Source organism: Salvia splendens, chromosome 6 (genome assembly GCF_004379255.2).
Source record: "Salvia splendens isolate huo1 chromosome 6, SspV2, whole genome shotgun sequence".
NCBI lineage: Eukaryota > Viridiplantae > Streptophyta > Magnoliopsida > Lamiales > Lamiaceae > Salvia > Salvia splendens.
This window is the reverse complement of record NC_056037.1, coordinates 796004-811318: the sequence shown is the minus strand read 5'-3', so window position 1 is coordinate 811318 and position 15315 is coordinate 796004. Positions and strand designations below refer to the sequence as shown.

At 34.7% G+C, this 15315-nt stretch overlaps 1 protein-coding gene and 1 pseudogene across 1 annotated transcript; one reads left to right on the top strand and one right to left on the bottom strand.

Annotated features, from left to right (window-relative positions):
- Positions 1-2164: 2164 nt before the first annotated feature.
- LOC121807526 lies at positions 2165-5857 on the top strand (annotated as a pseudogene).
- A 5658-nt stretch (positions 5858-11515) lies between these two features.
- LOC121806241 (trihelix transcription factor DF1-like) lies at positions 11516-13910 on the bottom strand. The gene is made up of 2 exons (XM_042206218.1): positions 13525-13910; positions 11516-13219 (listed from the first exon to the last, which is right to left on the bottom strand). Exons 1-2 carry the CDS (start codon positions 13776-13778, stop codon positions 11809-11811), a joined length of 1665 nt encoding a protein of 554 aa, XP_042062152.1. The 5' UTR covers positions 13779-13910; the 3' UTR covers positions 11516-11808.
- Positions 13911-15315: the final 1405 nt, after the last annotated feature.

Here is a 15315-nt window from a genome sequence, read left to right as displayed (position 1 = left end):
GCACACATCGACCCAAACACCCTTGGGGTTTGATAGTTTCTCCTTAGATGAGTTGGGGTTTGATACTCTCGGAGCTCCGAAGACTCTAGTTCAAGGGGGGGCAGTGCCGGTGCGTGGCGCCCCAAAGAAGAAGGGCAAGAAGAAGGTCGGCGAGTCGTTGCAGCCGGGTGAGGAGGAGGTACGGAGGAGGTGGACGGACGACGAGAACGTCGCGCTCAGCAAGGCGTGGGTGAGTGTTTGCGACGATCCTCTCGTTTCGAACGAGCAAAGGATCGTCAACATGTGGGGCAAGATAGCAGCAGCCTACCAGAGATTTTGCCCGGAGGGGAGGCCCCGCAACGGGGAGGATTGCCGGAAGGGCTGGAACCGAATCAGGGCGGCGGTCTTCCGATTTTTGGGTTTGTACACCAACGCACTCCGCATGATGAGCAGTGGCCAAACGGAGGATGACTGCAGGAGAATAGCGGAGAAAGCCTTCCCACTGAAGGGTTTATACAAGGACTTCACCTACTGGAACTGCTATCTTGTACTGAGCGAGTCCGAGAAGTTCCGAGTAGGTGTCGACTCTGGCTGGCCGAAGAAGCAACGACTGAACTACACCGGCGATTATAGCGGCAGCATGGGAGGTTCCCACGACCTCCCCGAGACGACGCAGGAGTTCCCCACGTCGCGTTCGGTCGGTGGCCGACCTCGTCCGATTGGGAACAAGCGCGCTCAGCAGGCGGCGAGAGGGAACGCCGGGGCTTCCCAGGAGGTCCAGTCGGCATCCCCCCTTGGCCAATCCACCCAGGAGCTCAAATTCTTCGCTCGCGCCCAAACGCGCGCTCAGTTGATCAAGACGATGGCCGAATGGCGGGTGGCGACGGATCCCGTGGAGAAGAGCGTGCTTCAAACCTTGCTCATGAGCCTGCAGGACGAGTTGGAGGCTATACGGAGGGAGACCGGTGGCGGCGGCAGCGGCGTAGGCGGCGGAGGCGACGGCGATGGTGGCGGCGGCGATGGTGGCGACGGAGGCGACAGCGACGGAGGCGACGACGACGGAGACGAGGAGTGAATTGTCACTCTTTTTTATTAATGTATTTTTTTTTAAAATTAATGTACTTTTTTTAAATTATTGTACTTTTTTAAATTTTAATAGTATTATTAAACTTTTCCCGTATATGTCTCGTAAATTAAATTCCGTATATTGTGTGATTGTTAATTATGTCATTTTATATAATTGTTATTAGTGATGTGGCTGGGCTATTTATGATGTGGCTAGGCTATGGCTGGCCTATTTATGATGTGGCAGGAGGATTTTTAGTGCTGATGATGTGGCAATGGCTAGGCTATGGTTGGGCTATTGCTGGGCTATTCCTATTGTGGATGGCCTTAAATCCATTTTTCAATATTAATTTAATGATATTTAATTTATTATAAATTAGTATGAAAAGTAATACTCTATCCAACCTATTAAGATGATCCACTTTCTTTTTTTAAGTATGTCCCAGTCAAGATGATTCATTTGTAAAAAAATGAAATATTTTATCTCTACTTTAATTAGTCCATCTTTCTTACTCTATTCTCTTCACTTAACACACAAAATAAAATTGCATAAAATCTCGTGTTGCGCTTTATTGGGACTGAGGGAGTACTATTTACAATTGACAAATAAGATATAATTATATTCATTAGAACACTATAATATCAAAATGAATAATTACTATAAATTTAATGGAACTGGATTTGAAAAAATAAAAGTGGAAAACGAAGTGGTACACATTGAATTGCAAAAGATGGGAATCTAATATCGGACCCCCACTCTAGTGATATATTGGTACCTACATATTTGCTATTTATACTTACTATATTACTATTTCCATTATAATTAAAAATGCAAGGAAAAATATCAACAAATTAAATTTTAAGAGGCGAAGGACAAAACGGAATTAAGTAATCTCGTTGTGTCTTTTTTAGATATCCTCCAGTGTAATATTAAGACTGTCATATTTGACTCGCATTTCTATCATAAAACTAATATACAAAGAATTACTACATTTCACTTATTTTTCTTGACCGATATTCTTTCACATTTCTTGAAATTCGTGATAATGGCTGAATGTCTGAATCTATATATACTATGAAGAGCTTGTCATTTCATATCTCCACATGAACTGAACTCACTAGTTTTTTTTCTTTTCACATACATTGAGTGATGGCAAAATCATTTGATATAGTGAAAATGTTAGGAGAAAAAAAACCATATTTGGCCATGATATTATTAGTGCAGTTAGCATATGCAGGAATGGCCCTCTTTTCAAAAACAGCAATGGCTAAAGGAATGAATCCATTCGTCTTTGTGGCATATCGTCAAGCATTTGCTACTCTTGCTTTGCTCCCTTTTGCTATATTTCTTGAAAGGTTCATTCTCTTTTTCTCTTCATGTTATATGTTCTTAATTTAATCTGATTTTTTTTTTGCTATTTTTTTCTTAGGAAAACTGGTGATGTGTCATACAGTCTACTATGGAAAATATTTTTAGTTTCCTTATTTGGGTAAGTTATATACGATGTTCGTGTTTGCTTTTGATCTTTACATGTTTTGCCAATAGCCATTTGACAATGTTTGACCGTTTTATAGGATTACTTTGAGCCTGAACCTCTACGTATACGCGCTGCAACCTTCGGTTCGGGTAGCAACAACAGTGTTCCTGTATTCACCTTTGTCCTCGCAGTTGGCCTCAGGTACATCAACCAAATAGTATTATTATGTGTCGGACTGTGTATATAGTCATTTTGATCGGGATCTCGAGATTGTCTGACACGTGACTCTCCCGCTCCCGTGTTATTGATTAGGATTGAGAGGTTTTCAATTAAGGAATTGTCAGGGATTTTGAAGATTGTGGGGACTGTGGTGAGTTTTTCAGGGGCAATGGTGTTTGCCTTTGTGAAATGGCCACAATTTAGTATTGTGAATCTGTCTGAAGGAAAAGCTATGAGCTATCATGGAAACTATATTAGCAGCAAAGAGAAATGGATACAAGGTTGTCTACTTATGCTCTTGTCCAATGTTATTTGGGCTTCATGGCTTGTCATGCAGGTAATGTTTTATTTATACAATAAGATAAAAATTGATATTTTAGTAAATCCGTTGCCAATAATACATGCATGTCTTATTTTGCTATCCCATTTTAATTTTATTATATAGGGAAAATTGCTAACAAAAATTTATAAAGTTTGAGTTTGTTCTAAATTATATAATGATAAAAATATTTTGGTTTTTTCAACCAAACAATGTCTTCTTCTTTATGAATAGACCAAATTATATAATTCATCAACAACGATCACTCACATATGATTTTTTGAATGCCATATGAAAAAATATTTCACAAAAGAAATTCATTATGAGATAATTGAGTATAAATCTAAATTTTATAATTTTTCAAAATTACGAGAATGACCAGATTTTACCAACTTCATAAATTTACCGATTTTTTTTTCTTTTTTTTATATGTGGAGTAGTATATTAAGTAGACCACATGACCTTAACTCATTCGGTACCCATTTTATTATAAAAATAATACCTTTATTTTGACTAATTTTTTTCATTCAGATTCTTCTTATTTCTTCAAAACTTAAGACAATTATTGGTGTATAAAAGAAGTGCTAAAATTGTAAAAATGAACCGTTGCTTGAATATACAGTAAATGAGAATAAAAACATAGATTATTTTTGAACTTTTGAATTGATTCACTTTTCTTTTAGACTCTATGTATACTCTTAATAAAAATATAGTTTTTCCTACATCATTAATTATTATGTAATAAAACACATTATATTGGTATTTGATTGTAGACCCCTCTAGTGAAGATGTATCCAGCAAAGTTCCGATTAACAATGCTGCAATGTTTATTTAGCTGCATACAATCAACAGTTTGGGGCATGGCTGTGCAAAGGGACATTTCTTCGTGGAAATTGACGTGGGATTTCAATCTTTTATCTGTCACATATTGTGTACGTCTTCATATCCCTTTGTCAACCGTTTTGCCATTTTTGTCCATCCGACATTCCTTATTTTATTCACTCTATTATAGGAGTAGTAGGCAGTCACAACATTTAATACTCCATAAAACTACTTGATTTGTCGTAAGTTAATTGATGAGTATTCACTTTTAAAATATCCCCGACTAAACAAACTATTTTCTTTTCTAGAAAAAATCAACCATTTTAATTGTTCTTATTTTATTATTTCTTCAATTATCTATTTTGTTATCTATGCAATACTACTCTCTCCATCCCATAAAAATATGCACGCTTTCCTTTTTAGTACGTCCCACAAGAATACACACTTTCCAATTTTAGAAACTATGTTCACTCTAATGAGGTGAGACTTATTCTCCACTAACAATACTTTAATTACTTTTCTTCCTATCTCTATTTTACTTTCCTAATTTTGCATTAAAACCCTTGTCGAACCCAAAATGCATATTCTTTGGGGGCGGAGGGAGCACTACTTTCTAAAATTTCGTGTCGGAAAGAAATGCCGATTAACTTAGGATTGAAGGAGTAATATATAAAAGTGGAACCAACATTTCCTAAGTCGCCAAAAAGTAATGTGTCTATTGACGGACGGAGGGAGAAATTAATAGACGTTTGTGTTTGAATTTGATACAGGGTGTAATAGTAACTGGATTAAGTTACTGGCTGTTTCTTTGGGCTGTGGAGAGTAAAGGCCTTCTTTTCACCGCTGCATTCACTCCTTTGCAACTTATTTTTACTGCCATCTTCTCTGCTTTTTTATGGAATGAGATGCTCCATATGACCATATCGGAAGGTCAGTAATTATAGTAATTATATAATTTCGTATTTCAATTTCAATTTCAATTTCGTGATTTATCACTTAGTAAAAAATTGTCAATTTGACCTTTACGAAAAATGTCTAACCATTTAGATAATTATCATTTAATCGTGCTACCACTATAAAACTAAGTTGTATGATCAAAAGGCCAGTCTTGTCAACAAGTTTGTGTGGGATAAAAGAAGTGGTAAAGAAACCGTAGTTAAAAGTGAAAAAAGAAAGTGGTTTACAATTTTGTGTGCTATTCTCAATCATGTATAGTGTTATCTTGTTGTACACTATTTTATCATAAAGACAAAATGTCAAAACTAGTGATAAATAATTGTGTTATGAATCTTATGATGCACTATAGTGACTTTTTCACGATTTGAAATTCCAATTAAATTTGGGAGAAAGTTTTAAATTCAAGTAATGTACAAAGCAATGTTTGTATCCATTAAATACGACGTCGTTTGTTATTTTAATTAGGTTTGTCTACCTACGTAATATCACGTGCCTCGTTGAACTCAATTTAGAAGAAATCCAACTAGTGGAAAATTCGCTACAGATTTAAATGATGTTGACCGCCAAATTATAATTTTATAGAAAATATCAAATTTCGGCTAGAATTTGTAATTTTAGGGACAATGACACAAATGAATTTAACAAGCTAAAACGAGATGATACTCATATAATTTCGTCTTTGCTTGGATCTAATTCATAATTCCTCTGATCTTAGCTGATTTTGGCATGTCAAACAATCTGATACAAAATTTACACAAAATTAAAAAGATATTTTCCATTTAATGTGAACTAGTATATGATACCCGACCATGTCATGTCCTTTTATCTGTAGTATATTGTGATGTGCCATGTCGAAAATTGTCTGTTTCTAACGAAAGTGTTCTTTTGTGCAGTATATGCGGGGGCATGTTGCTTATAGTGGGTTTGTACTGCGTGTTGTGGGGTAAGAAAAAACAAGTACAGAGTGAAGCGGATAAAGCTACAATGAATGAAACTAATGTGTAGTTATAAGTTTTGGATGAAGAATACTAAGTCTATTGATATTGGTGATGTTTGTCATTTTTATCTATGTATAAATATAAATCTGGCTATCAGTAACACCTTGACTTTGAATGCTAGTATGATTTTATCAGGTATATACTGATTGCATGGGTTAAATATTAGCCACGAAAATCACGAACTTTGGCCAAATTAATGAACTTCCACGAATTTCAAACCTCGAATGATAATGCATCAAATTTCTAGATTTTAGCAGGCCATTTGGTAAATAAAAAATGATGTGTTAATCAAAATGAATCTTCATATACACAAAAAACGTTAAAACTTAACTGAAAAACATCATTTATTTATATGCACTAACTTAGTATACAAATTATAAATTGTAAAGTATTGTAGAATTATTTGAAATCCAAGCCCATTAGCCCAATCGACTAATGGGCCGATGGACTTAAAGGTGAGTTTGTTGGAGGTATATATATTGTGTGAATATATAATTAAATACTTCCAATATGGATGTATACAGTTAGCACTCCACTTTTCATATGAAAATGTCAGATAATAAAGAAGAAGCAAAAAAGAGGAAAGGCAGATGAATTTAGTTATATTTGCAGCCCATTTTAATGCCATCACTATTTCGGACCCCATCAATCCACAATCATCATAATTCATGAAAATGACGCAATTTCAACCTATTTATTTATTTATTTTGGATTAAACTATTATTTTTAACAAGTGTCCATGAAAAACTTATTCATAGCTTCAGTTATAGTACTTATTTTTGGATGGATTGCCAGAAAAATCATAACATTTAATTGATTTTTGATTAATTGTCTATATATTTAGCTAGATTACAAAGGGATCCGGAGAAAGTAAAAATTGTCGATAGTTCATATATTTACGTGCAATTATGCAAATTGCCTTTTTCTAAATTAAGAGAGAAAATAATGTAGAGAAGACTCATATGTACATTATTATCTCTCTTACTTTATCTTATTTCCACTTTAGCTATTTATTATCATTTTTCTAAAACGAGTGCAGAAAAATGAAATATGACAAATTTTCACGGACGGGGAGTATCATTTTGGAAATTACTTCATTTAAAAAAAAATAATCTCTACTTCTCCAACACCTCTTGACCACCCAATATTGTGGGTCCAAAGATAAATGGGAGGACATCATCAAACAATAAGCATGGGAAAGCACAATGAGGCATTCATAAGGTCAAATAATTGTTACTACTATCTTTCTTATGCATATCATAATGGAGATATATAATAAAACTATTTTATCCTAGACATATGCATACCCATCATGTTTAATGATCTTAATTCATTTTTATCATAAAAATTTAAAATACTAAAACATTGTGATATATTTGTATAAAAGATACATAAATTCAAATTCTATTGTTGCATTCATACAACAAAGATATGTAACTATCTACTAATTAAAGAGATTTGTGATTGAATGGTTAAAATTTTTAAATGGATATGTCCTTACATTGTACTACTATGACTTCTAATTTGAACACCTCCCTATTATGTACATGTGATCGGTTACACTGCAAACCACTCTTAAGACGAGAAACATGAGAACATTTGTTTTAACGTATAAACATATAAAGTAATTGTATTCGCAATAAAAACGAAATATATCAAAATACATTTTACATCTCCTTTAAGATTTGAACTCGGGTTTGCATTCATCTAATAAGAGAAATGCATCTATTTTAGATGTTTTCTAATTGATTTAAAAATAAATCCCGTTACAAAAATAGATTTTAATTTGAACACACACACAGACACACACACACACACATATATAGAGTTGTGATCAATGTCGAACCAATTTTAAAGACCGAACTAGAGACCAAATCTGGGCCATTAGATCTAGTTTTTTTGATGAGATGTGCTGCTGTGTAAATTTTTCGGTGTTCATTACAAGCCCATTTTACTTCATTGTATAGGTTTATTACTTCATTCCGTACGTAATACCTTGAAACTACAACATGTTTTTACTTTCTTCCAGTAGATTTTGAAATGATTCAACATATGTTTCATTTGAATTCATTAAACTGAGTTTTTACTTTATTTACATTAAAAAATACAATTTATTCAAGTGCGTTTATTATTTCATTCAGAAACGTTATTACTTCATTGGATAAGGTTTTTACTTCATTCCAGTAGGACTTCAAATGCTTCTACACATACTTCATTATAATAATTTATTACATCATTCCATATGTTTATTACACCATATCAACGTTGTGGCGGTGGTGATAGATAATATTGTAGAGAGAAAGAACGGCACGCGACGGCGAAACCGCATTTACGTACTGGAATGAAGTAATAATCCTACTGGATGAAGTAAAAACCTACTGGAATGAAGTAAAAACTTACTGGAATGAAGTTAAATCTTCGTAACATGTTAGTATGACTTATTTACCTTCGGATGAATTAAAATAGGCTCGTGATGAAGGCGAAAATAATTGATAAATTTGTGTCTCTCATCCATAAAAAACTAGATCTAAAAACCCTAATTTGGTATGGTTCGGTGGTTCGGTCTTTAAGAGTGGATTTGTGAATAATGAGACTATATATATATATATATATATATATATATATATATATATATATTCCTATATTCTTTGTTCAAGAAATTAGTTCATGAGTGAGTGGTAGGGTCGTATATAGATTGTGACAACACATTGCTAGTTGATAGTAGTATTTGCAAAGTTACGTTGTTTGAAGAAATTATCCACTTCAATTGGCTTTTCTTTTGAAGAAAAGCAAACACGAAACAAGAAATCCTATTATATATTATTATTTATAATTAACATATAAAATAAAAAGAGAATAAATATTTGTACGTGCACAACATCAACAATACCGCGTTAAACTTATAAGTGAAGTACTATTAATTTGTATGTCATTATAAATGGAATTAATTGTTTCGAAATATACGAATTTTGGCTCATTTTACTTATATTTCTCATATGAATTTTATACTCACCGATCCCAGAACACACAAATTAATATTTTCAAAACTTTATTTTAAACCACAATCTTTATATATCCCCATGATTGTCATGTTAAATTTATATTTGGAATATTGCTATACATGAAATTAATTACATATCAAAACTATTTTAACGTTGAATGACTTTAATTAATATCTGGTACCATACCTAGAAACTATTCCAATAAATATCTGCCCTAATTTACCTGCCCAAATCCCTATACTTCAAACCCCACACGTCTTATCCAGTTTGAGTATATTCACTATCTATCATTATAGACTATAGTGAATAATTAATTTTCTATTTTATGTAACAAAATAATCCTTTCATTTTACTCACACGTAAATATTTTTTAATAAGGTACAAGTGTTTCAAATGTTATGCATTGTACATTATCTCCAATTAAATTCTAATCCAAATAACAAAATAGTTTTGATTTGAGATTAACTAGTTTAAATTAGAGAAAAATAAATTCTCTTGAATTTAAATAATGTATCGCACATAATAGTTTTTGCCGACTTCCAAAAACCAGTCAAATTCTTTTATCAGTGATTTATTTCATATGAGGGTTGTAATCCAACAGAAACATTGTTAATATGGTAGACTTCGATTTGTGCATACAAGAGATTTTCATTGCGTTTATTAATATTATTTATCGTTGTTTGTAAAATTCTGTTTTCTCACCAATATATTTGACTAGCTATAGTATTGTAAAGAATCTGAAATGGGTCCAGGTCAATAAATAGGAAAAAAATTAAAGAAAAGAAAAGAAAATCATACACGTATATATCTTCGATTAATTACTCCTTTATATAGACCAAGATTTTTTGGCTTTTTCCCAAATGTAGAATCTTATGCAATTATAGGGGGAAGTACATTTTATCAAGACATCCCGAAACCCTTGTGATATTTCCTCATTTTAATTTGAAATATATACTCCTATTTTAAGTTCGCATAAAAACAATCATGTTTTAAATAACATGTAACACTTGATTTATATTTTGTACAAAATCATATTTTCCTAATATTATTTAGTATTGAAAAATGTGATATCTTGATGAACCGAATTTCTTAATAAAAAATAATGCTAATACTAGATAAAATTTTCAATATAAATCAAAAAAGTTAAACTCTACTTGGATATCATGAATCATGCATGATTAAGGTTTGTAAAGTTCAACAAAAACAAAGAAATTAAAATTGAATAAAAAGGATAGAATCAAACTTAAACAAAATAAATTTTACTAATATACTTTAAATATCATTTTTAGTTATCGCGAAGGTTTACCATATATGCATTTGTTTTATTAGGATGAATGCAGATCTAGGTTCAAATTTTGAGAAGAATGTGGTTAATTCTCACGGAAAATGCAGTAACTTTGTACGTTCTATTCAATGCAAATGTTCTTACATTTTCATTTTAAGTTTTTAACTTTATTTTAGTATAAAGGATCATAATACACACACATATAATATATATGTATATATAGATATAAATAGGATGTGGTTCCTAGTAAAAAAAGTGAGCTCAGACACCTCACATGCCAAATGTTTTATTCTGTTATGTACTGTATGTATTTTATATATTTATTGTGTTCACTTACATTAGAAGCAATAATTTCACAACTGTAAATTGCTCCCAACTTATCTCATTAATTATCTGTATTATTGCACCTTATTACTGCTATATACCAAGTTGCTGACAACAGGTGCATTCATTAATAGATTTGTCTAGTACATATCATCAAATATTAATATCATGTGCACGATCATTTTTAATTTGTACTAGTATACACTTTAGCACATAAAATATAACTCCCTCTTATTGTATCTCATTTTTCAATATTTGTGACTGTTTACTAGATTTAACAATTTTATTATAATGTAATTTAAGAATTAATTATCTTTAAATTATGCATGATTGTTGTAATCATAAAATTATTATCTTGAATGATACTTATATTATAATTTGGACAAATTTATATATAGCAATAAAAACTATACAAATGTAGTTTCCTATTTTTGTTGTTCATGATCATTTCACATATTTACTAATTTGGTGTCTGAAGTCACATTTCAACAAAAAGATAATACTATTAGTTACAAGAAACTGAGTTCATTTGAGTACAATAACAACACCCATGAATTCCTTAGTTTCTTATTAGATTTTTTTCTTTACTAGAAATTTGAAGATAATATACTAAGAATTAATCAAATTGCTTGATTATTTTGTTCTCACAACAATAGTATGAATAGCCAAATAATGATTAGTTTTCATTTGTATATAAATTTGAATAAATATCTGTAATACCTATAAAAAAAATTATATAATAGTACTTAATTATATAAATGAAATACATTTCTTTTTCCTGTAGCTCAACACATGGCAGGACCAATCTGAATATGATCATTCACATATAAAATAATATTAAATTTGTCATCACTTTATCCAAATTAAATACCCCTACATACACCGTAATAAATGTTAGCATAAATAAATAGACACAATTTACGTAAAAAACTTGATTTGTTACAAGTTGCTTAGAATTAGGGTTTATGTCTTGTCAGGTCAATTTTTCTGTTATCCCCACAAGTTTAACATGATCAAGCAAAAAAGATATTTCCAATCCGAAAACAAAAATTATACTCTAACAAACATTATCAAAATCAATAATCTTTGACATTTACACTCCATGAACAAAAAATAAAACAAAAAAGGTAAAGTAATACAAATTTTAAATACTGTCCCCCTCTTATTTCCTCAATTTATTATTTTTTCAAAATAATAAATAAATTGTAAATAAAAACATCAAAAAAACAAAATTAAATTATATAACCTTCCGGCGGCGGCGCCTCCGCCCTCCATGTGAATTCAGAGGTTTTCCACTGCAAATTCAAAACGGTATTCTGACAGCTTTGCAGCTTTTGCCCCCACCATTTTTTCTCTCTCTTCATTCCGGCGGCTGCTTGTTAGCCACCATTTTGTAGTCACCTCCTTCGTCTTCATCGCTGTCGTCGTCGTCGTCATTGTTCTCGCTCTCATGGTCTGGCAAGGGCAATGCAGGGTTCTGCTGCTCAGTCAGCGGCCACTGCTGCTCGGGCCGGGCCATGATCGGCTCTGCGTTGATAGAAACGACGGCGTCGGTCTTCGCCCGCTCTTTATAAATCGCGTCGAGCTGGTGGAAATACGGGCACGTTTTCGAGTCGTCCGGCCTCTTCTTGCTGCTCTCCTTCACCTTCTTGAAGTATTTGTTTATGTTTTCCCATTTCTCTTTGCATCTTTTCGAGCTCCGGTTGTACCCCATTTTCCCCATCGCGGTCGATATCTCCTCCCACAACGGGCCCTTCGGCCCGTTCTCTTGATACTTCGTGTCGAGGCCCGTTCGCAAGTTGATCAGAGCTTCCACCTCGGCCTTCGGCCACCGCGACGAGCTCGCCGAATTCGAACCATCCCCACCGCCGCTGTTGTCCGCTCTTGGCGCATCCGGCACTTTTGCCGTACGCTCTGGTTCCGGTACTGGTACAAGTATAGGTTCTGGTACTTGTACCGGTACTGGAACCGCAGCAGTCTGCTGCGGTGGAAGTGGGGGCTGCGGTTGTGGCTGCATTGCAGGTGTTGTGGGAACTACATTAGTAGTAGTAGTATTAGTGATTGGGGTTGGGATTTGTATTGGAATTGGGATGTTGTTTTGGTCGGTGAGTTTCTGCAAAAAGGCGATCACTGCGGCGTCTTTCTCCGCGGCGATCGACCTTTCCTGGGCCAGGAAATCGTGCTCGCGGTTCATCCTGGCCATCTCCTGCATCCGCCACGCCTCCTCCCGCACCACGCGTTCGCGCTCGCGGCGCTCCAGCGTGTCGAGGAACTTCCGCTGCAAATCCTCCTGCTTGTGAACCACATCCGTCATCAGTCTCTGGAAGAAATCCTTCCATTTCCGCTTCTTCCCCCTCCGCCGCTGTATGTCCTCGTCTGACGATGTCGAGCTCGTCGACGCCGAGTCCGAGCGCGGCTGCGGCGGCGGATGGAAAGGAGCGGAATTCATGACGAGGCGGTCGGAGGTGTGGATCGGAGGCGGCAGCACGGTCAAAGGCGTCGGGCTACAAGTGGATGGAACAGTAGCCGCGATCTGCGATAACGGCGGCATTGGTAAAGAGCTCACCGCCATTGGCCGCGGCGGAGGCGGAGGTGTGAACGGCGGCGGAGGAGCGTTTTCCAACGCCTCTAACTGATCGAAGAATCGATACGTTTTGCCGTCGGATTTCGAGGCGCGGCCGTCTTTTGTCCTCTTGTGGTACTTGTACACGTTCTCGAATTTCTCTTTGCATTTCTTCGCGCTTCGTTGAAATCCAAGCTCCGCCATTTTCCTGATAACAACAACTCGCCCAAATTCATCAATCAAATTCAAATCGAATTCATTTCTCCAATTCCTTTTCCTTTTACACATCGATTAATCACAGAAACTCATCAATAAAGGCTGATTTAGATGAGGCGATCCAGATTAGCTAGCTGAGGAAAACGACGATCGGATTGATTACTCTTTTAAACTTCAATTTTAGCTAAAATTAACAAAAAATTGACAAAAAACCGCAACAATTCAGCTGAATTCCGATCTAGAACCGCCATTTCCACATAAAATCGAAGCTCAAAACAAATCAGAAAAACAAATTACCTGGAAATCTCTTCCCATAACGGACCTTTAAGGCTTGAATCTCGAAAAGCAGCGTCCATATCCGAGCGAATCCGCAGCAAAGCCAGAGTCTCCTGCCGCGGCCAGCGGTTTCCGCCGCCGCCAATCTCCTCGGCGGGGATGGAGCTGGAGGCGCCGACCTCGCTGCTTCCGCCGCTTGCTCCGCCGCTCTCCGCAGCTACCGCAGCGGTGCCGTCGCCGGTGCTCCCCATGAGGCCTGAGACGCCGAGCATCATGCAGCAACAACAACACCACACAAGTCTCTTTCTTCCAAACGCGAATTACTGGAAAAAAATATAAAAATTTATATGGGTGAAATTTTTGTGAGGGGTTTATGAGGAGATTTTAAAGGTGGGGTGAAATATATTTAATTTATTTCCGGTGGGATCTTCCTGTCAATTTCATACTTTTAGATGTATATAAATAAATAACAATTAGCTTTTTAAAATAAGAAAAGGTGAATTATTTTTTATGAGGAATCTTATATTTTTCTGGTCCGATCTGTAACTGTGTGGTAAAGAGCAAAACCATTATTTTTCCAAAAGGGTCACTAATTCCACATCAAACTCAGTAATGAGATAAAAAAAATCTCTACATGCAGCCATCTATATATAGGTAAATTGTCTCTAAATTCTCAATTTATGATTTTGTATAATAACTTTAAATTTATCGGTAACTACGGCGTACTAAATTATTAGTTTATTACTATGATTCTATAATTAATCAAGATTGGCACGACTCAATTACTTGCACAATTGAACATGAACTAAAACGATATCGTATTTTATTAAATTAAATAACTATATTTTTTGAATTATGGTTTATTTTATAAAAATAAAAAATGGAAAAATCTAGAAGCGAGATATATCGAAGTACAATAAAAAAAAGTTAATATGGAGTAATATAATAAAACAATGTTTTGTTGGCTACAATAAATCTAGTTATAGATTTGACAAACACAGATTTTGCATGTTTTTAAGAACAAGATTTGGTTCGTTTTAAATGTTAATCATGCATAGGTTCTTAAATTGCATATGTTATACATTTGGTACTTTTGACGTGTTTGTTGATAAATGATAGAAAAAAACAGAAAAATGTGCAAAAAAGGCCAAGGTGCAGCAGCCTCTGTTCTAGCCCATTCTTCCAGCTAGTTTGAAGTCCAAACAATGCTTACTATATACCATTCTCTTCTTCTTCGAAAGAGCTTCGCGTGATATATTGAACATCTAAATTGAAGTTCTGTGGAGAAAGTTATGGTCATTTTACGAACGTCGCGTAGTGCAGTAAAAAGCTGACGAAAATTAGGCGGAAATTCAGGGAAGAAAATAAATATTGCACAAATCTCTCCCATTTCTTTTCTTGTAGGGCACGAAAATTATCAAAAATAATCATTTTTCCAGCCTATAAATACCTTTGACCCTAATTCTTATTCTCTATCTCAGAGCCTTCAATCATTCTCTCACTCTACACCTTCTTCCATCCCATATTCCACACATAATTCATCCACATTCAATTGGAGCGGAGCTCTGCAGATCCAGGCAAGAGAAGACTGGAGATTGAAGATTCAACCTTGGGTTTTATCAATTTCTTTCATGTCTCGTACTTTAATTGTAGTTCTTACTTGTCTATGAGTAGAACATCATTTGTGGAATTTTTGATGAAGATATTCAATTGTTTTTCCTTGTTAGCTCTTGTAGTTATTTGATTTATCCTTATGCTTTCCATATTCAATTGATTAGCTACCTCTTGAATACATATTAGAGTTGATTAGAG

What these genes read in the sequence shown, in the direction of transcription:
- LOC121806241 (XM_042206218.1), bottom strand. Translation starts at nt 13,778, where the DNA reads ATGATGCTCGGCGTCTCAGGCCTCATGGGGAGCACCGGCGACGGCACC. An exon ending in TTATGGGAAGAGATTTCCAG is followed by an intron (nt 13,220 to 13,524) that starts GTAATTTGTTTT and finishes TGTTGTTATCAG; the next exon opens with GAAAATGGCGGAGCTTGGAT.